General features: G+C 35.8%; 3 protein-coding genes across 3 annotated transcripts in view; 1 reads left to right on the top strand and 2 right to left on the bottom strand.

Moving 5' to 3' along the window:
• The window catches only part of arhgef6 (Rac/Cdc42 guanine nucleotide exchange factor (GEF) 6), a 66259-nt gene that overhangs the window by 42970 nt on the left and 2514 nt on the right, over positions 1-20775 (top strand). The gene's annotated exons all lie outside the window — the stretch shown is intronic.
• On the bottom strand, positions 4391-7338 carry vgll1 (vestigial like family member 1). The gene is made up of 4 exons (XM_041990086.1): positions 7140-7338; positions 6590-6792; positions 6123-6476; positions 4391-5639 (listed from the first exon to the last, which is right to left on the bottom strand). Exons 2-4 carry the CDS (start codon positions 6777-6779, stop codon positions 5602-5604), a joined length of 582 nt encoding a protein of 193 aa, XP_041846020.1. The 5' UTR covers positions 6780-6792; positions 7140-7338; the 3' UTR covers positions 4391-5601.
• adgrg4a (adhesion G protein-coupled receptor G4a) lies at positions 7800-19854 on the bottom strand. Its single transcript, XM_041990034.1, has 27 exons — positions 19491-19854; positions 19161-19258; positions 19020-19078; positions 18530-18584; positions 18264-18301; positions 18017-18165; positions 17633-17692; positions 17370-17450; positions 16047-16132; positions 15877-15947; positions 15752-15779; positions 15581-15603; positions 15258-15400; positions 15033-15162; positions 14435-14541; positions 14124-14340; positions 13855-14017; positions 13023-13175; positions 12289-12426; positions 12163-12208; positions 11913-12016; positions 11556-11677; positions 9995-10263; positions 9512-9617; positions 9072-9352; positions 8729-8830; positions 7800-8632 (listed from the first exon to the last, which is right to left on the bottom strand). The coding sequence occupies exons 1-27, from the start codon at positions 19852-19854 to the stop codon at positions 8514-8516; spliced, it is 3312 nt and encodes a 1103-aa protein (XP_041845968.1). The 3' UTR covers positions 7800-8513.

Below are 20775 nucleotides of genomic sequence, written 5' to 3'. Positions count from 1 at the left end.
TGAGATCAGATCAAACATTTTCCAATCCCTTATAGTCTATTTTGGTGAGTCTGTGTGAATTATAGCTTCAATTTTAATTTCTTAACCAACAGGAGATTTATCCAGCATCATATTCTGCTGCTGTAACCCCTCTGCTTCAAGGTTTAATGTGTTGTATGCTCAGAGATTATATTTTGCTTACCTTGGGTGTAACCAGTGGTTATTTGAGTTACCATTGCTTTTCTTCCATCTCCAACCAGTCTGTCTATTCTACTCCAACCTTTGACATCAACAAGGCATTTTAGCTGCAGACAACCATAAATTTGGTATTTTCAGACCATTTGTAAACCCTAGAAATAGTGCTTGATTTGGCACCAAACACCATGTCATGTTGAAAATCAATTAAATCCCTTTTCATTCTCATTCTCATGCCCAGGTTGAACTTCAGTGAGTCATCTTGATCAGGACTACATGCTTAAATGCATTGAGTTGTTTTTATGTGATTAGCCAATTAGCTATTTGTGTTAACTGGCGTTTACACCTAATTAAGTGGCGGCTGAGCATATATTTTCAACATCTTTCTTTGAAAGTCATCTGGTCTGAAATGTGCACCAATAATACTATTATAATCCTTTGCCAAAAGACACTTTAGTCCTTTTTGGGGAGGATTCTCTTTTCTTATTATTTTTTATTTTTCCTCAAAACTGAAACAAAGCCCCCTCAAAAGAAGTTTAAGAACACATGTGAGTTAACAATCAGACTTGAAAGACTGAGATGATGTTGCTCTTTAACGCTGCTATAACAGGAAGATTTCTGTAAATCTTAATGTGGTCTGCCTGTTGGAACCCACATGCAGCAGCTATGAAGACACGATGCTGCCTCATCTTGTTCCGGTAACATGACCAGATTGTTGAACACTGAATGGGCAGTAATCACCTCAGACCCACTGCTTCTCCTTTCCCATACTCCTCTCTCTCAAATATGTGCCTTAGATCTGGCTGATTATGTCTAGGAAACAGTAAGAAAGATTATGATTTCTAGTCCGTATAGCTGCTGTCTCCACATCTTCCTCCTGTAGAGACACTGTCTCCTCTCTATATTTGATGCCAGTCTTCTGTCTATCTTTTGCCAATGTGGTCATGAAGAGCAAATAAATGAAAGATATTTGCCAACACTAAAGGACAGAATAAGAACTGAAGAGAAAGACTGCAACTAACTGACATTTTCAGCCAAATACTAATGAAACGCATGCAAAGAAAGTGATTGTGAAGTTTCTAAGGTGAATGGCATTGGTGTGATGAGTTCTCACATGTGACTAAGTCTTGTTAATTATGCTTGTTAATTATAGCATTTAAATGACAAAAGTATATTAAATACCATCTGGAAGTTTCCAGTGATGCCAAATAACAAATTACCATGTGAATAACAACATTACTGAAACTCTTAAGGAGTTCTATAAGCAGATGTTGTCAGTTGGTTCGCATTAATATTATCTTAACAGAGGCCTTTAAATGCCTCTAACAGAAGCTTTTAAAAGCTTTTGTTGAATTATTTGGAATTACAATACAATTACAAAAACGTAGATACAGTTGACATTTAAATTATATTAACTGCCTTATATCTAAATGCCATACATACATACAAAAAGGAGAATCACATATTAAATTAAAAGAAGTATAAAAAGTTCACCCTACTATTATGTTTTTAATGTTTTATGTAAACTTTGAACTTGTCCATTTCATCTTGTACATGAAATGTGCAATACAAATAAACCTGCCTTGTGTTATTATAATTTTAAAAAGCAAACTCTTCTGTTTAAGTCCTCTACTTAAAGGTCCTGGTTTGCATCTAAATAAAAATAAGTCTAGTATGAAAGAAAAATCATAGTATGAACCAATAAAAATGTAATTATTTTTTGTTAATTATCAAAGCAATAAACACAACCAAAACTTAAGCAAAAAAAAAGAAAGAAAAAAAAATTTAAATAAATAAATAAATAAATAAATATACATATATATATATATATATATATATATATATATATATACAATGGATTCTCTAGCCCCTTACCTTACTTTAACCTTAGCTATTACAACTGAATGTCTAACCCTAATCATTCCCTATATTATAACCCCAATCCTAAAACCAGTTTTTATCCCTAAAATATCACTTTGTACTCATGGGGACAAAATTGCTGTCTTTACATTCACAGATAGTCCCCATAAGTTTGTGTACAGTTAAATTTAGTCACCAACCTGTAGGATAAACAACCACAAAACACAAACAGACACAGAGTGTTAAAGCTCCTTGTTGTCATGTTAGGTAGAAGTAGTTGATTCTGGACACTAATCAGGGATACTGACAGTGTAAGATATGAATAACTTGGACAGGTAAGTTGTGACAGACTGTTGACAAACAGTTTGGCAAATGACTGAATGAGACAGTTAACTGGAACTATACGCTGAAACCTTGATGAGATCATGCAAGAAAGGTTTACATGCAGATATCTGTCACAGCTTGGTAAAAATGAAGCAAGCAAAACATGCAGCAAAGACTACCAGGGGTTGGGTCTGGGAATTAGATAAGCCATCACAACCCACAATTTAAGGTACTTTTCCCCTCATGCTGACTATCAACCTGGATGACAAAGGTTTAGACAAAGTCTTACTGAGTAAGCTGAGCGAATCAACCACTCATTTAGCTTTTTATGTGGAAAATTTCTAAGGTAGTTTAGTCGACAGCCTGTAAGGTGTGATTAAGAAAGAGCAGCAAACCTCCATCTTAAATTACATTGTGGAACAAGTGACTGAAAGTGTGTTGCTACATGTAATGTATAAAGTTTCTTAAATGTGTAGGCATAATAAGTTCTTGTGCATATTTATCAACCCAGTATGTTGTGTTTTTACAATTATTTGCTGCTCTAGTATTGTCCAATTTTAAATATAGGTGTTGGTCATTACCTAGAGCTGGTTATGGGCAGGCTGTATTCCTGGGCTCCAATACCAGCTTCTTATCCGACAAAACCCACAACTGGCTTGGTGCCCATGAGTCCCTGGAAACAGTGCCCAAGAGGCCCATTTTGCAACCCACCCATAGGTAATAAAGCACCAGATGGAGAAGAAACTAATATTAACACAGTGCCATCATTAATCCACCCTCAACATGTAGAGAGAGATAGTCCTCCATCTGTGACCATGAATGGTGCTGTCAGGGATATGTGAGTAATGTCATGACTATGAGGGAGAGAGAGAGAAAAAAAACCCAAAACAACTGGTGAGTTAATACTAAGACTCTCAGACTCTCTCAGTTATCATGTGTTGCATTTTACTGATAATGTCTTCATGTGTAGTCCTCGGAGAAACAAATTTTTATCATATTGTTAAAATGGTAAAAGCAAAAGGCTTATGCTAAATATGAAAATAAAACAGTAATATAACAGTTGATCACACATCTCACATCCACATTTCACAAACCTACAGGGGTCCAGGAATAGCAATAGCTGTTGGCTGGTCTAACACTCTAAAGGAAATGGAGACAACCTTAACTATACTTTCTCTTTAAAATAAACAAAAACAACAAAAAGCCAACAAAACTAACAAACAAAACAAACTTATCACACAATGAAAACCAGAGCGGTAATGATATAAATGAGATCTATGTTCTTTCTGTGTTCCAGTAAATCTTGAAAATGAATCAGCGAGCACAGTAGCAAGGCCTTCCTCCATGTAGAAGCAGCCATCAACTAACAGCATGTGTGTTTCCTGCTATGATGCATCAGTGTATGCTGTGTAAAGGTCTGCTGGATGGATTGTCATGTCCTCTTTCAGACTGAATAATAGTTTGACTGGTGGATCCATAACATCTCATAGAAAGATCAGGTCACGTCTCACTTCCAGCATTCTGTTGTTTTCTTTCATTTGCATGTTCAGATCAGGCCAATTTATGTATTTTGTGTATAACATCAGCGACTCTTGGGATTGCCAATTTTAAAGTTTTTAAAGTTAACAGTAAATAATTTGACTTGGTAAAAACACTGACTAGCACAGCAAGATAAGATCATAGACTTTTCTTGCTAAAATTCAGTTTATGTGTGCAGCCACTGTACAAATATTAGTAGGTCAAACAGGTGACTAAAGTTAAGCATTTTAAACGATATATGCTCACGCATATGTTCAAACTATTTATCTAGAGATAAATCTTAAGCTCTTCTCAGCTCGATATTTTATGCCTGAACATGTCAGGGATAGTCCATTAAAAAATATTGAATTTTTCTCTAATTTTAATAAATGCGTTTCCTCTTTTAATTTAGTACAGCAGCATTTCTTAATCAGCCTGCACAATAAAAACAGATTAACATTAACTGCATCTCATTTAGAATATGTATCGCAAATTAAGGCCACGAAGGTGTGGGTGGATGAGAAAAATAACACTTTAATCTAAGAAATTATATTGATATACATTGAAAGAAATGCAAAAACAATATGCACAAAACAGTGACATTGATCAACATTTTGAAATCACAAAACATTTTTAATTATAATTTGTTGTTCAAGAGGTCTGCTAATTAAAAGAAGAACACATGTGCAGTAACTATTACTATAGAACCCATGAGATTATATAACTGTTAAGTTCACATTTTTATTTATAAGTCTAATGTGTAATTAATTTACTTGGGGTTCTATAAGTTAATAGTTAATAGCAAATGACTCAGCTGAAGAAGTCGTGAAGTTAGTGAGGCAATACATGCACAAATACACTGCTACAGTTTAAAATCATGTATTCACACCTTCAAGTTACTTAAGTAAAAAAATGCAAGTATTAGTGACAAAATATAGAAGTATTCATGGTCATTTCTTTTAGTGGCTAAATTATCTTACAGATTATAACTGATATTTAACTGTTTATCATGTTATGTGTATAATGGTACATGAACTGTAATACATAAGCACAACTATTTATAAACATAGACGCTATTCTACTCAACTTAGCTATTCAGCTAGTATGTTTTTAAACAGGGAGGATGCTGCAGAATTTATGCATTCAGCCTCAAAAACCAGCAGTTTTGGATCCAGACTCTTCTGATGCTTGATATTTTTATCCGTCTGCTTGCATATTTATTTGTGTATTATCACTGAACACTTGTCTATACCAGGTCATTAACAACATGCATCCTCAGAGAAACTAAAACCCATCCAGGTCAGTTGTTGGTGGATTATATTAACATTCACAGCACAAGAGGCTCACAATGATCAGACTTAACACTGCTCTACAGACAGATGCAAATCCACAAAGAAAGTTGCCCTTCCAACTTCCTCATAAAGGCAGCAACAACCGAAAAACTGCTCTGAGCTTTACAAGAGGAATGACAGAGTTGAAGAACTGGTTTGTCCCTTTTAGAGAAGTTGTTCCACTTGTATGCATGCTGAGGCACTGAGGTCACCTAGCTGTGGTGTGGAGAGACTGGGGCAGGGAATGGAAACACTGCTCTTGCTTTGACTTGTGTTTCAAGAAGACACTCAGAGACCATTCTGATGAGAAAGAAATCTTCTAATGGAGAGAACAGAAAGACAGACAGGGCATTTGGAGGTGCCCAGTGTCCATGCTACCCTAGCTGGTTTCTCCTCAGTACCAGTACAAGTCCTTCTTGTCCACATGTCGTCCTGAGGAGAAGAAATAAATGTCAAACATAAGTGCACATAACCAAATACAATCAAGCGATAATTAATATCTATTACGACAAAACAAGAAAAAAAAAAATCTTAACTATTACTAATAAACCAAAAAGGAAAAATCTAACACATGATTTTAAAAACAAACCTGCAAAGAAATACAGAAATTCCCAGAAGCTAGGATCATTTGTTGATCAGCTATTTCCCTGAAAACATAACATATAACTATCTTGTCTATTTAAATCATAATACTGTCCTCAGGCATTCAAAAGGTTTTCATGGAAACTCAAAAAGATGAACAAATTATAAAGAAAACAAATTATAAATGCTTTTATAGCAACCCATTAAGATGGGTCTTTTGAACTCCTCAGAATTTTGTCATCAAAAAGTGTTCATTAAATCTGATGTGCAGTTAAATTCATTACACTAGTTAGAGGTTTTTGTAAACAGGCTGCAATGCAGCGGCATAATTACCAGCTTCAAAGCTTATAGGAGGGTCCACAGACTCTCTGAACCTCTGAGACACTGTCCAGCTGGGTATTGGTTCTGCCTTGGAACTGGAAACCATACTTGGCCCCATGTCAGCGCGATCACTATGTAGTAGATTGAGTAGGGATGTGGCATATTGCTGTCCAGTAAGACTCAGCTCCCCAGAGGACAAGGAGCACATGATGCTCGGCAGCCCTGAAGCCTCTCCAGTCCTGAAAGTCTGCCATGATCCAGGAGTGTCATCTACAGAGCTGAGGTTCAGAATCCGTTCTGCTACAGGGGGGACCTGCGGTACAGAAAAAGAGGCAGCTGCACCATCCTGAGGCGTGCTTGTCTCCTCTGCATGGGACAAAGAAAGGAACCATTAAGGATAAACTACAATAGACTATCATGTTTATTATCAAGTAAAAAGAAAAAAGAAAAGAAGAGAAAGGTAGATTTTGTGTACTTACCAATTTTAATAGTTTTTTGGATTTTCTTTGTTTTTCCAGCTGGTTCCTTGGCCTTGTACACTTTGCTTAGAGCACGTGAGAAGTGGGCATCCACCATGCTGTTAATGTCCCCCTGGAAGTAAGTCAGGATGACACTGTGAGAAGGCCCCTCCACCTTCACAGCTATTGGACTGTCCATTTTTTCCTCCATGGCTCAGCTGCCACTGAAAAAAAGTTAACACATTCTACATAAAATTCTCATTGCTAGCATCTTCTAAATGCATTTAAATATGAATTACAATTTAGCACTAGTTTATGTAGCAAATACATTAGGTGTTGACTGTTACAAGAGTTACACAAAATACAACATAAACCATAATGTAACAGCTTTAGTTTTAATGTTTAGGTGTAAAATAAATGCAAATTACTTTTAGTCAGTCTTTCTTTAGTAATAGTAATACATGATATAGTCTGGAAACACACTTCACCTGTGTGAAGAGCCCATATACAAACCTCTTTCAGCCTGTTACTGATTTACATAACCTACTTTGAAGTAACTCGCTTTTCTTACCTGGCCTGATGAGTGACCAAAGGTTACCAGGCAGTACAACCTTGCGTTGACCACTATCGAAGAAAAATGCAGCAGCAGACAAACTTGTTGGAAAAAAAGTCACTTGCCTTTAGTTTAAATACTAGTCATTGATTAGATTCGAAGAACCAACAACAGGTGCTTTTGCTTGCGCCTTCAAGCTCGCGGTGAGTGTCGGCTTGGGAGGGTGACGGCTATGAACAGAATGTCAACCAGCGAGTTCCTCCAGATTCTAAGTAACAACTCTTGAAAACATTTTAAACGGTCTAGAAGCCACACAGTTTTACAGCTGCTTTTACAGCAAAAGCTCATTATATTAATAAAAGTCCACAGTATTAACATTATGATAATTTCGTTAATAATCAACACAATATAAAAAAACACATTTATATTCATCTGCTTATCTGAACAGTTCATGAACCCAAAGGGCCTGAGGCTGATTTGTGGCTCTTTGAACCAACTGCAGTAATTCAGCATTAGACTCAGTTTGTTTCTACACCCTCTGCTTTAAAATATAGTTTACTTTTAAAAATAGATCATATTTATTTTTCACAAAAATGTTCTTAAGTGTCTTTAATTAAATTTTGTTTATTAAACTTGAACAATGATAACAAAAGGAAATCAAAGTTAAAAGAAGTGATTCGTATTGTTCAATAAAAACACACAGTGACAATTTTCCAGCTGCTTGCTCATACTGGATAAACGGTAAATGAAATGAACTGTTTACATTAGTTTACATTCATCCCAAAAATCTGGATTTTAGGGGGTTAAAATATTCAGTCACAGACTAAATTAATGTATAGACATGCCAAGAGTCTCTCTTCATCTCCAGATCAAATAGCAAATAAACAAATGTAGGGCTCTTGATGTAAAATCACAGCAAATGTCTCAGCAAAACTGATAGAAATATTTCATTATTAAATTAAAACCTAATTAATCATGAATGGTAAAGATTTCTAGCTCTGAAGGTAGACTGTACAACGTCTTTAATGTGAAACATGATCTGATAGATGCAGCATTGTATACTTGTGTTGTACAGACACAAGCAACACATCAGTGAAAGCATTGATGGAAACGTCTAAGACGAAAAGAAGTTTTTATGCTTTTAAACTTCTCATTTGAGCTGCTTATCTAACATGAGCCTTTCAAAGAATATTTCTTTACTTTGAACAAAACAGATTGTCAGTATGGAGTTTAGTGAAAGGTGCAGGAGTGTGTTGGGGTAGAATCTATATGTCATGTACTTTATTTAATTTCTTGGTGACCTTTACAGCAACGACTGCCAACAGTGTTTGTTCTGATCTTATGAACACAGAGATGCACATTACAGCTAGCAGCTGCCCTCTAGTGGTGGTACTAATTCTGGGGAGGAGTCAAGGATCTGAGCGAGGAAGTGTTGTTAGAAGCAAATGAATCCGAGTTAAAAAGATTGTCTTTTTTGCTGTGTCCACCCACTGTCACAGAGCGGCTCCAGTCTGAATAGAGGGGCAAGAAAGAGAAAATAATGGTTCATTCACACAGAAAACACACACATGCAGAAGCAAGGAAACAAGCAGCATCTTACACAGTACCTGAGGTGTCACTGAGTCTGAAACGTCCACAACACAAGTGGATCCTCCACTGCTTCCTCACATTTTCCTTCAGCAGACAGTGGAACAGGAATACAAAAAACCCTGGGATGAAAGCAAAGCACACACAATTCACTCCCGAATCAGTGTGATTATCAAAATTATGACTATTATTTAAAATTTGTGTTAATTGTCCTTATCATTTTTGCTTCTTTATGAGCTGAACAAACACATTTGCAGAAATAATTTTAGAAACCTAAGAAAACTAAAAACACACATGAACACAGAATTTCAAATTTAATTAACGTGATCTTCTATTTTATAGTTAACTACATCGCATATTTACCTTGCAATGTATTGCAGATTGAAAACAGGTACATTATCACCACTCTGCCAGGCCCAAATGAAAAAAAGCCCATTAACCAGGTCAGGCCTAACAGGACAGTGAGACTGGCAACTGCTCTCAAGTCCTGCATGGAGCTGTGACTGTTTGCCGTAGGTTTATTAAGCTTCATTTGTTTGATCTGGATAAGAACCACGATGAACACAGAGATGTTGCTCAATAGAATCAGAAGAACAAATGCCACCACGGTCACATAGAAGAACACGTCATTTTGCAACCAGCAACTGTAAGGGTAGAGAGAGAAAAAATCATCCAATCATTTATGATAAATTATAGCAAATTCATTTCTTACTTCAAGCTTTGCTTTATTTTACCCACATCCTTTCCAATCACCACTATTAGCACGTTTTTTGCTAAAAGTACTCAGATGCTGCTGTACTTACAATGGGTCAGTGGAAATATCCTCCACCACAGCCTCTTCAATAATCAGGTTTCCATAAGCGTCTTTATCTATGGCCAGCACCAGGCCGACTATTATCAAAGGAAGACCTGTGAGGGCACAAAACATCCAAATATGCTTACTTTTGTATAAATGGGGCTCCTCTGATACATTTCTGTGATTCTACAACTTCTATGAAATACAATTACATGAATTTCCAGAATACATTATAGGACATTAGAAATGTGGGAAGTTGTATTCAATTACAGATCAAAAATATCAAGGCAGTTGAGGCAGGTGGTTGTCAGCAGAAGCCATTTATGACTGGTTACCAGAGGTTTCTTTCTGTTAAAATACAGCCAATCAAGTGTAACTAAACCCAGAGATGTCCAACCTCAGCCAATCCAAATCTATTACTGAGCTCATTAATGTCCCCTAACAATGCAAGTTTGCTTTTGAAATGGAAATAAAAGAAGTTTTGTCTTACCCCATCCTATGACACAGAACTTGAGGATGTAAGAAGGTATATAGGTATTGAACACTTTAACCAGTGCGAAGTACATGTGCACAGCCTCCAGCCCCATCCAGGTGAAGGTGGCCAATAGGAAATAATGTAGGGTTGCCGCAGTAGTGATGCACAGGCCATAGTTGGAAAAGGATGCGAGCCAGGAGTCAAGAAGGAAGAGCATGTTCAACCCCAGCAGTGCAACTGACAAGTTGACAAGTATCTTAGATGGATAGTCCTGACGCAGCTTCCTAATATGAGACAATTAAATGATAGGAATTGACTGTAGGACAGAGCTCTTTAGAAGTGCCAGAATTCCATCTAAAAACATCCACTCAGTTATAACAATGTACTATTGTTGTATCAATCAAAAAGAAAATCATTTTTTTGTTGCTTATGAACTTTGAACTGTGTCCTTAAGATATGGAGAACTGAACTCTGTGCTCCAGTGAGGAGATCATTACTTAACTGATAAGGCAAACCTCGAGTTTGTTTGGTGGCAGTACTAATTGCAGTTTCAGGAATAACCTGCTCAACACGGAAGGAGCAGTGCTTTTGTACTTACTGACATCTGGGGATTGAGTTGAAGATATATAATATATATATATATATATATATATATGAACACAATAAAAGGGCAATAAACACAACCAAAACTTAAGCAAAAAAAAAGAAAGAAATTTTTTTTTAAATAAATAAATAAATAAATATATATATGTTTATATATATATATATATATATATATATATATATATATATATATATATATATATATATATATATATATATATATATATATATTTATATATATATAGTTGTCGAGTTGTTCCTCTATGTCACACTTGTTAAATCTGCAAACAGCTTGCTGCATATATCTTTTAAAATGTGTCCACTTTAACTCATTATTTATTGTACTTAATCTGAATTTCAGGTTTAAAATTTTCTACGCCAACTCAAACCGCAGACATTTCAGAATTTTGAACAAATGTTATATTCAAACCTGGAAAAATACAAATTTTTGCAAAATAATTGCTATCCAAGAAGTCCAAGGCAACACTTGATGGACTCAGTTGTGCAGTTTGATCAGCATCCATGCATGCAATAACTGTCTTCTACAAAAGTAACAGTTTAAAATGGTGCATATGTATTTTCATAACTTATGAGGTAACATATGAGGTTTGAGTTTCCTATAGTGGAAATTGGCTCTTTTGTGGCCTTTTGTTTTGAACAGCTCTTAACTTAGCTCCTTCATTATGACCCCTCCTTGATTCTTCAAACTGAGTGTGCTCTGATTACTGTCTAGCTTAAGTAAGACACTGCCTTCTCTGAAGTACTTAACGCAATTCCAATTCAACATTACCTTAAGAAACCAGAAGAATCTGTTCATGGTTTCTTGTCTGAGTAAATACTCGTAAGACAAGATGCACCTTCACTTATGTAACGTTTTCCTCCAGCATCCTTATTCCCATAGCTGCTCATTGCAGTGACACAGTGAAATCATACATGTAGTAATGCAGTATATCAGGATCTGTAAGTGACTTACTCAAAAAAGAGATAAGTGAGTAGAGTGATCCCCAGAAAGATGGAGGATATACCACAACCAACAAATGAGATCACTGTCAGAATCTGGCTGTCACTTTCACTGATGGGGCTTCTGGATACATCCTGAAAAACAATACAGACATCAGCACCCTCTTTTAGTAGTATAAACCATAACATATGACAAGCAGCAATTCAAGATGTTAGAGCTTATTTTATATAATGAAATAAACACACACAGGGAGCTGTAAAATTAGCATCTGCTATTGTTGGCAGAAGGGTGGGTGAGAAGTCAGTAACTGAGCAGATTGAGCACAGTGTGTTGTTGTCTGAGGCCTTGTTTAAATGATCAGTGACTCACCAGGAGAACAGCAAAATGAGTGAGGTGATCACATAGACAGCTGGTCTGATAAGATGAAATACTCTGGGTTTCACAGCCACTGCTGTTCCAACCACCCAGGCCACCTGACGCACACAGACACACATGTAACATGTAATTAAACTATCTCATCAACGGACACTCACCTGTAGGAACCTGGTTCCTAAGAAGTACCAGTTACACTATATTACACGAATCCAACACAGAAGATAGGAAATAAGGATCTACTCACTGTTCTTCTGGAAATCCCAAAACATGCATTGTACCCTGTCTTCAGGCTATAAATATGAGTGGTGTTAATGCAGAGGAACATAAAAGATATGTTGCTACTCATCAAATGAATGCTTTGATTTCTCACCTGTTTGGGATTTGTATGTGTGAGAGTCACCACCACTCGATCTTGCAGGTTAATAATATGAGTGTTGTTGATGCTGGCAGATACTATATAGGAGTTTACTGTCCAATTGCTCTTTGTTGTATCGGTTATGAAGGGATCCTGAGATGATGATGACATATGAGATAATAAGTTTTATCAAAAAATACTTTTTTTTTTCATGAATAATGTAACATTTTTGGAAATATGCTGACAGTATCCTCATTACTAAGTGGTAAATATAAAGCTTCAGCTTAGTTTTCCAAAAGAATGAAATCAGGAAACGAGGCTGACTCCACATCTCTTGTTTAATAGACCTGTAATAAAGTGATGTGTAAAAACGTTGCCTGGCAACTGCAGGAAGTAAGTGCACCCAGCCAAAATAAAACACCCCTAGAAAATCCACAAATTGTTCCAACGCTTCTTTATTTTTTCAAATTTTTTTTATGTAATTTTTATGATGAGCCAAATGTAATTTATTTTTCTTTATTTAATTACAGTTATTGAGCTTTAGAGGTGCTCCCAGATAAATTTTCTTATATTTAGATATGCAGAGCCAGACCAGCTGCTCACTCTGGTTTCAGTCTTTATCGAAGAATCCTATCAAATGTCTCACATCCAATATCCCTTCAAATTTACCACACAGGCAAGATGTACTGCAGGTACATAAAATAGAAAATTTGACAAATGTTTATTACAGAGTGGCTCAAAGAAAGTACCTGGAAAAGGTCAAGCGTTCCATAAAACTGAAACTGAACTCGGGTTGTGTTTCTCCCTCCAGATGGGAAAAAGTTGTTGAGTACCGAGGGCAAAGCGATAGTTGCACTTGTCTTGGGTAGTGGGTTACTCACAAAACTTTGGTTGACAAAGACCTAAGAAAGGAAAATCAACACTGGATCTTGGTGTTACAAATTTAAACCATCTCAACTGAGTTTTTCTCCTCAATCTGTAAACAGTTTTCCAAATGAGCAGCTCTTGTCAAATTTAACTGCGTGAGACCATGACATCTGCTTATTAACACTGTTTCCTTCATTTTCTGGTGCAGGACATTGATGCACCTGAAATTGTCCTGAAGCATTGAAGTGGAACTAAATTGATAGAGTGACTTAAATAAACATGACTGAGGTATTTCCTTTAATGTTCTTTTCAAAAGTTTGGACTCAGCAATGCTATTAATTTTAAGCCATTCGGACCTTAGGCTTTTAAAAGCTTCCAAAAGGTTTTCTGGAATTCTTAAACTTGCCCACTGAAACCTTTTACTCTGCAGCTTTTGAAGATAAGGGAAATATTGAAGAAAATCTCCAGCTTTTCATTGTAAATTACTGACTTTGTTGTAATTTTTTCTCAATTTTTAGAAAAAATAACCATGTCTTTTGGAAAGTTTAAAAGGTTAAAGCTTACATATGTTCCATTATTGTCTGAATGGGTTAAAGTAGGTGTGTTCACATTTTTGACTGTTACTGTACATTATCTCACTTCTGCAGTTCACAGAAAAGGCTCATAAATTCATTGCTGTCTTTATTACACAGTGTAGGACATATAACATTTTACCTCGGGGTTCACTGTAGATGACAGAGACACACCAAAGGTGAGGCCATTGAAATCACCTGGATCCACATTAACCATGGAAAGAGCCAGTGCAGGAGCTGTTAGACTTGCATATTCACTTTGGAACTCCATATTGTTTCCCATCCTATCCGTCAGATCGAGGAGACTTTAGTAAAAGACGAAAAAGAGATTGATTAACAATTAGAGAAATAACATCCCACATAGAGTCCATAGAGTCCAAAACACACAGTCTCTCATCTCCATGTTCTTACTTGTTAGACACTGGGGTGACATCAGTTTCAGAAACCAGGATATCGGCAACAATATTGACAATGTGAACTCCAACATCAGGCTCAATGATGCTTACATCAACCACCTCATGGAGCTTCGTCACAATAACTCCAAGCTCCGAGGAAGAGAGGTGGGAACTGTTATTCAGCTGAACATCTATAAGGTCCTGAATCATGTCCACAACCTCAGCCGCATTATCTAGAATTCATAAACACAAGTGTAAAAGACTGGCATGCTGTGTTAATTTGAAGCAGTGGAAATCAACACAACTGTGTATGATCAGTCCTCTTACCAGCGGTGACTGTGACATTGCTGAGGTCTGTTATTGATAAAGTTATGTCGCAGTTTGTCATATCAGGATCAGCCCAGCTGGTTTGGTCATTTTCAATATTTAACTTGCTGAAAATAGCAGAGAATAAATGACAAATAAACAGTTTCTCTGTGTTTGTCCTTAGTTTGTTTTACTTTTGCTAATTTCCAACATAAATAACATTATTAACATTATATATATATACATATATAAACAATTCAGTGTTAATGATTATGTCAACCCAGTGTTTATGAGAGGCCATAAAACTGATTAATGCACAGTAATCTAACCATTTATGGGTTTAAATGCTTGACTGGTCAAAGGTAATAATTTTCTTTAGTTTTAGTTTATGCTTTTTTGTTTTAATTTTGCTGAGCTAGCTCTATGGATATACATTGACAGATGACTGGCACAAGAAAAAAGACAAAAATACAAAAAAAATTCCATATTTCATTTTTTTTTTTTTTTTAACAAGGAAGGTGATTGATGAATGTATTTGAAATTCAGCAAAGAAAATGTCATTTACTGTGGCTAGACACTGAAACTGTTTTTCTTTTGGAGAGAACTGGTCATGTCTTACCAAAATCTGGATGCTCTCTCTGATGCAGGCTTTTCGCACAACATTATTTGAGTTTCTTGTGGAGCTGTTTCCGCCCATCTATAAAGCCCATAGATAGTTGACATGGTGTCTTCTGGGCAGTTTTGAGGCTCTGGAAAAATAAAAATAAAAAAAGAAAGAAAAGCTTGTTGCATGTTGCCAATTAGTGTGTATTTCTTTTCTATTTACATTAGGAACAAAGTTTACCTATTAGGCGAACTACCACATCTCCAGTTTGAATGATAAAGGTCCCATTATCATACTTTGATTTTAAAGCTTCGTGAATTAAAAGTATGATTTCAGTTGCATTGTCCCTTCTGCTGTTCTGAACATGAAAGCTGCAGAAATATCTGTTCATAAAATAGATTCAGTGCAAATTAACTCAAGATACAGTGCATAGATTCCTGCATAAGTTTCTTAAAGCCTCATATTTTAAAAACACAAGTCAGATTATGAATAGACAAAATAGATGACATGGAAACAAAGAACGAGATTGTTTAAACACTTTTTTTTGTTTTCCAAACACCTACTGTTTCTCTTGGCTGTAAGAAGTCTGAAAACAGAAAATTAAAGAGATTTAAATACACAAATGCAATAAATATATCATCCTCCTCAGTGCTTTTTTATAATTTCCTTGACGTAAACTTCATTTACACAAAAATGCTGATTTAATTTGCCACTAATAAAATTTACATACTCACTATTAATTCAGTGTTTTTCTTCATGTTCCTATATTTAACAGTTGAACAAAACACACCTGTTATACAACAAATAGTAACACTAAGATGATGACTATGCAGAAGTAAGTTCATACAGGAACACTGACCTGTTGGAAATCTCTGTTGCAACAAGGTTCAGCACTGTCATGGCTGTATTTACTTCAAGCAGTGATTTGATCTTTTTTCAAAAAGAAAAGAAAAAACAAAAAACAAAACAAAACAAAGTTTACAATTTTTACATACATTTATTTGCAGCTTACTTGTGATAGCTACTTACCCATTTCTTAATGACATCCTTTGGTTTTGCCACACTGCTTGTCATATTTAGGGTAGCATTAACTCTAAAGAACATATCTGATTCAACTGCAAAGAGAAAAGAAACAACACAAAAGTGATGCATTATACATTATACAGTACAGAGATGAGGTGAATAATTAATGATTCAAATAATGAAACTGGAATTTAAAAAGTTGAACATGTAGTATAGAGTATAATCACTAACATAGACCCACCCCTCTGATATTTATTACATGGAAAATTATTCAGTATTTGTCAGCATTGGCTTGTCTGTCTGTCTGTTAGCAACATAACTCAGGAAATTTCAGAAATGGAATAAGAAACAAGGGATTAGATTTTAGGGGTGATCATGATCACCGCCTGGAAGAATTGATTCTTTTTTTTTTACTATGGATAACTTTGCCATTAGAGCTTCTATCTCAAAAATAATGCCCAGAATCATTGTCAAAAATAAAGAAATAAATGAATAAATAAATAAATAAAAAGTATAAGGGCTTGGCAGAGGTCTGCGCTTTCTGAGTGCTTCTAGTTTGTAATTTCCTACAATTCAAATATTCAAGCTAGCATTTAAAGGGTTAAAATCCTAAAAATGATCTAATGTTTGTTGGTTTTAAACAGGTTTGACGTTGTTTAAATAATTGATGAGACAAGCAGTAAAAATATTGGTATATGACGATTTTACAGCAGTTTTTGGACATGAACATTTTTGGCCATGAAGTCAGCAGAGCGTACTAAATTTGAGGAGGGCATAAGGATTAAACAAAAGCCCTTTAAAACAAATAAGTCTTGAGTGTTCACTGAAATATTAACCACATGTTTACCTGCTTTAATTTCAGTGCTAAAGAATGCCAAAAGCTTAGCACTATCATCAAAAAACTCACCATCACATTTGGGCCCAAACCAAGTGCAGTTGAAACAAGCATTGAAGTATTATCAGTGTTTAGCTGAGGGAAACTCTTCAGACACCCAAATATTTTATAGAATTTAAGCAGCTCAGAAAGAAAAATATGTGTGAAACATAGAAACATAAAGCTGAACATCATCTGCATAGCAACAGTAGGATAACATGTTTAAACATACTGTACACGCATGTATTAAATGACCCAAAGGAATATGAGCAAACGTTTCCCCAGAATTAAATTTGGGCAATGACTGAAGATATTATCACTATCACTAATAGAAATTAATGAAAACAGAAATTTTATATATATACATATTTTTATATTATCTTGCAAAGATAATGTCCTTTGGATGACAATAACATCAGAACAGATAATTCGTGTGAGTTGTGTAGAGCACTGACCAGCAGTTTCATTGAGATCTAAAGGTTCTTCGGTTGTTGACATGCTGCTGGGTTGAACTGGCTTGCTCAGAGTTGCACTTTCTGTAAATGAAATGATATAATTTACAACACTGCTTTCACATATAATTACACAGAACATCAGGCAGACTCTGCCTCCATATATATATATATATATATATATATATATATATATATATATATATATATATATATTAGTTTAAATGTTTTATAACTCATTGGTTTATTTTTATTGGCACACTCACCTGTCTTAGGTAAAGCACTGCTGACAGATGGTGGAGGTTTTGTCACCAAAGGCAGTATTTCTGAAAGAGAGGAAAATAAACACCAGCATCGTCAATAAGCATCTTATATACAATATTTTGTCATGATACATAAAATTTTTCAGAAAGTTTTAAGAGATGAATTAAGATATTCACTGCATTTCCCCCATTTCAGTTTGTGTATTTACTCACCATCTATTTCATGCAGCCAATAAACAATCATAAAGAACATAAAACAAAAATTAAATCATTTCTGAAGTGATCGTTTTCAGTCAGATTTAAGGTCCACTTTTTGCCATTAAAATACAAAAAAACAATCATAGTTGCTATGATTGGTCACTGAATTACACTGTAAAACACACTCACCCACAGGAAGTACGAAGATGCTGTTAGGCTCAGCCATCAGAGTGAAGACGTTGTTAGTAAAGGGCTTACTCAGTAACTCAGTTATATGTTCCTGAATCACTTCTACATAACTAGCAGGCTCCACGTTGACATAAACCTCACAGCAGAAGCTGGAGAAAAAGCACAAAAACACATGTATGTGAACTAGTTGCAGCTTCATTTGGTTTGATCCAATGAGCCTTCATATAAAACATAATTGCTTTCTTACTCTTTTTCACCGATGACATTTGGCAATTTTCCCCATTCCTACAAACACACAGATCTTTTTATGTCTTTATTTAAAGGTTGCACAAGTTTTATGAATGTAGTCACTCAGAGTTGAGTCAATTTGGTATCATTCATGCCCTGTTCGCATCTAAGCTGATATCACCGCTTGCATAAAATGGAATTGTTTAGCCTTTCATTTGTTCTTTAATCAGCCTTTTCTTTAAAGTTACTGTTGCAACACTTAGAAGAAAATCAAACTCTGTGTACCTGAGGTTGTTGAGCATACAGAGCAGCAGAATTATTAACCACACGGCAGCTTTGGCTGTATGAGAACACAGATAACAGAAATTATAGACAGGACTCCTTTCACGTGTTGCTGTGGTGAGGCAGCAATCTTTGCTATCATTTACTTCCTGGCTTATGGAAAGGAAGCACTACAACACACATTTATTATTACTGCACTTATTTGAGGCTTTTGTGCTTTACTTAGCTGTATTTTGTATTATAGGGTTAAAACACAATACTTTAGATAGGAACACCGTTAGGAAGTTAAAAAAGCAGTAAAATTACAAACAACCAGACCAACTATAAAAGCAATGTCAGTAAAACAGACCTCATAAAACTTGTAAAGATCATTTGTGTACGTTTGCATTTAATCATGCGATTTGCCACTTTTATGATGCTAAAATACTTTAATGATCTTATCTGCCAGCTGAGATTTATGTTTTACAAAACAAGAAAAGAAAAGCTGTTTTACCTGGCGGGTGACACAAAAATCTCCTGGACAGAAATGTTGACAGGAAAAATGCTTTCAAGCTGAAGAAAACAAGATGAAAAAAAACTTTCAGTCACTTTAAAAAGCAAGTTTGATTTCATTGTATTTAGAATAAATTTTTACCCAAATTCTTGTGAGTTCATGAAATGACAAAGAGTTGTCTCCAGGGTTTGTAGATTTAGCTATGAACGTCCATGCTTTGATTTTATAATGTGAACATGCTGAAAAGTAGGCAAAAGATAAGAATGGCTTAAATTTTCCAGCTGAGATGTAAAGCCTGTAACATTCTTGAAACTGAAAATTGATATCAGGGTGTATTGCAAAGTATTTTCTGTCCACTCATGCCTCTCTTAACCTTCAGCAGGTTTTAGTGTTATGTACATAGGTGAGGAAACCCAGGAAGTAAACAGGATTTCTAAGAAATACAACCTAAAGAATCCATTTTATATTTACCACAGTGCAGGCTGTAATCGGGTTCAGGAGGGTAGTCATACTTCCAGTGCCGTAGATCCCAGCTCAGTATATCCCCATCTACACAGTTCATTCTCCTCAACTCCTCAGACCTAAATTCTTTGCTCCATATCATGAAAAGCCCAACCTCACCAAGCAGGTTAGTCCCACTCTCTGGCCGCACTTCACCATTTGTGTCAACAAAATGAGATACCCCCAGAGTGAGAGTGCCATTTGGGTCCAGTATCTGGGGTATGGGATCCAGGGGTTCCTCATACAGAATTGCTCCATTTATGTATACCCTCAGCCTCTGCGCTCGGCCAGACCAGGTGATACAAATGGAATACCATTCATTTGGTTTCAGCATCTTTGGCAAGTGCCTATTTTTTCCAAACAGCCATACTTTTAGATGTGTAGCTGTGCCCTCAAGTCCGAGCTGTATGTGCCTGTCTTTTGGAGATTTGTAGACAAAACCCGTCCAATCTGTTGAAACAGTACGGCGTAAAAGCATGCACACACTCAGCTCCTTCAGCGGTGGTATCACAGACCATGACTGTAGCTGCCACAAACCGGGAAGGCCATTAAAATGCAGCTTCTTACCCCACAGACTCGTACTGGTAGTAACTGAAAAGATAAATGAGATTAAAACTATAACTACAGTTTGTCAGCCACATAAGCCATCAAAGTTCTATTGCTCACAACGTCATCCAGTTATTAACATCTGTTGTACAAGAGGAAGTAAAACAAACAAACAAAAACAACAAACATAAAAGAAAATTGAGAAGTTCCCACCATAAATGTCTGCAATCATTGCTCTATGGATATGTAGTAGACCCTATTTTAGACACTGTCAAGCTCTTTAAAATAACTTAATCTTACCTGAAACCAGGGGACACACTGACATCAATACACATAAAGTGATGATCTGAAGAGACCGGAGGGCATTCATGACGGCAAATTCTGTACCTGTCAAGTTGTCCTGTGCTAAAAGACGGCAAAGTTTTTATGTTTTTATTTATACATTTACCTTGAAAAAAATCTAGCTCTGCATCCAAATTAAGTATGATACTCAGACTTACCATGATGTTCTTTTTAAAATGGTCCGATCTAAAGTTGAATATGCAATTAGTCAAAAAATAAGCATTCAGTGTCACTTCATGAAGCACTGGCTGAACTATAAGTGTGCTGGTAAACGTCACTTTATTACTCTATAAGGATATGTCCACACCCTCTTTCCTTGGTTCCGGAGTTATTCATTAATCACTGACAATACACAACTGATAAACAC

Source organism: Melanotaenia boesemani, chromosome 7 (assembly GCF_017639745.1).
Source record: "Melanotaenia boesemani isolate fMelBoe1 chromosome 7, fMelBoe1.pri, whole genome shotgun sequence".
In the NCBI taxonomy this organism is placed as follows: Eukaryota; Metazoa; Chordata; class Actinopteri; order Atheriniformes; family Melanotaeniidae; genus Melanotaenia; species Melanotaenia boesemani.
The sequence above is the reverse complement of the archived record's forward strand: the minus strand, read 5'-3'. Positions and strand labels throughout refer to the sequence as shown.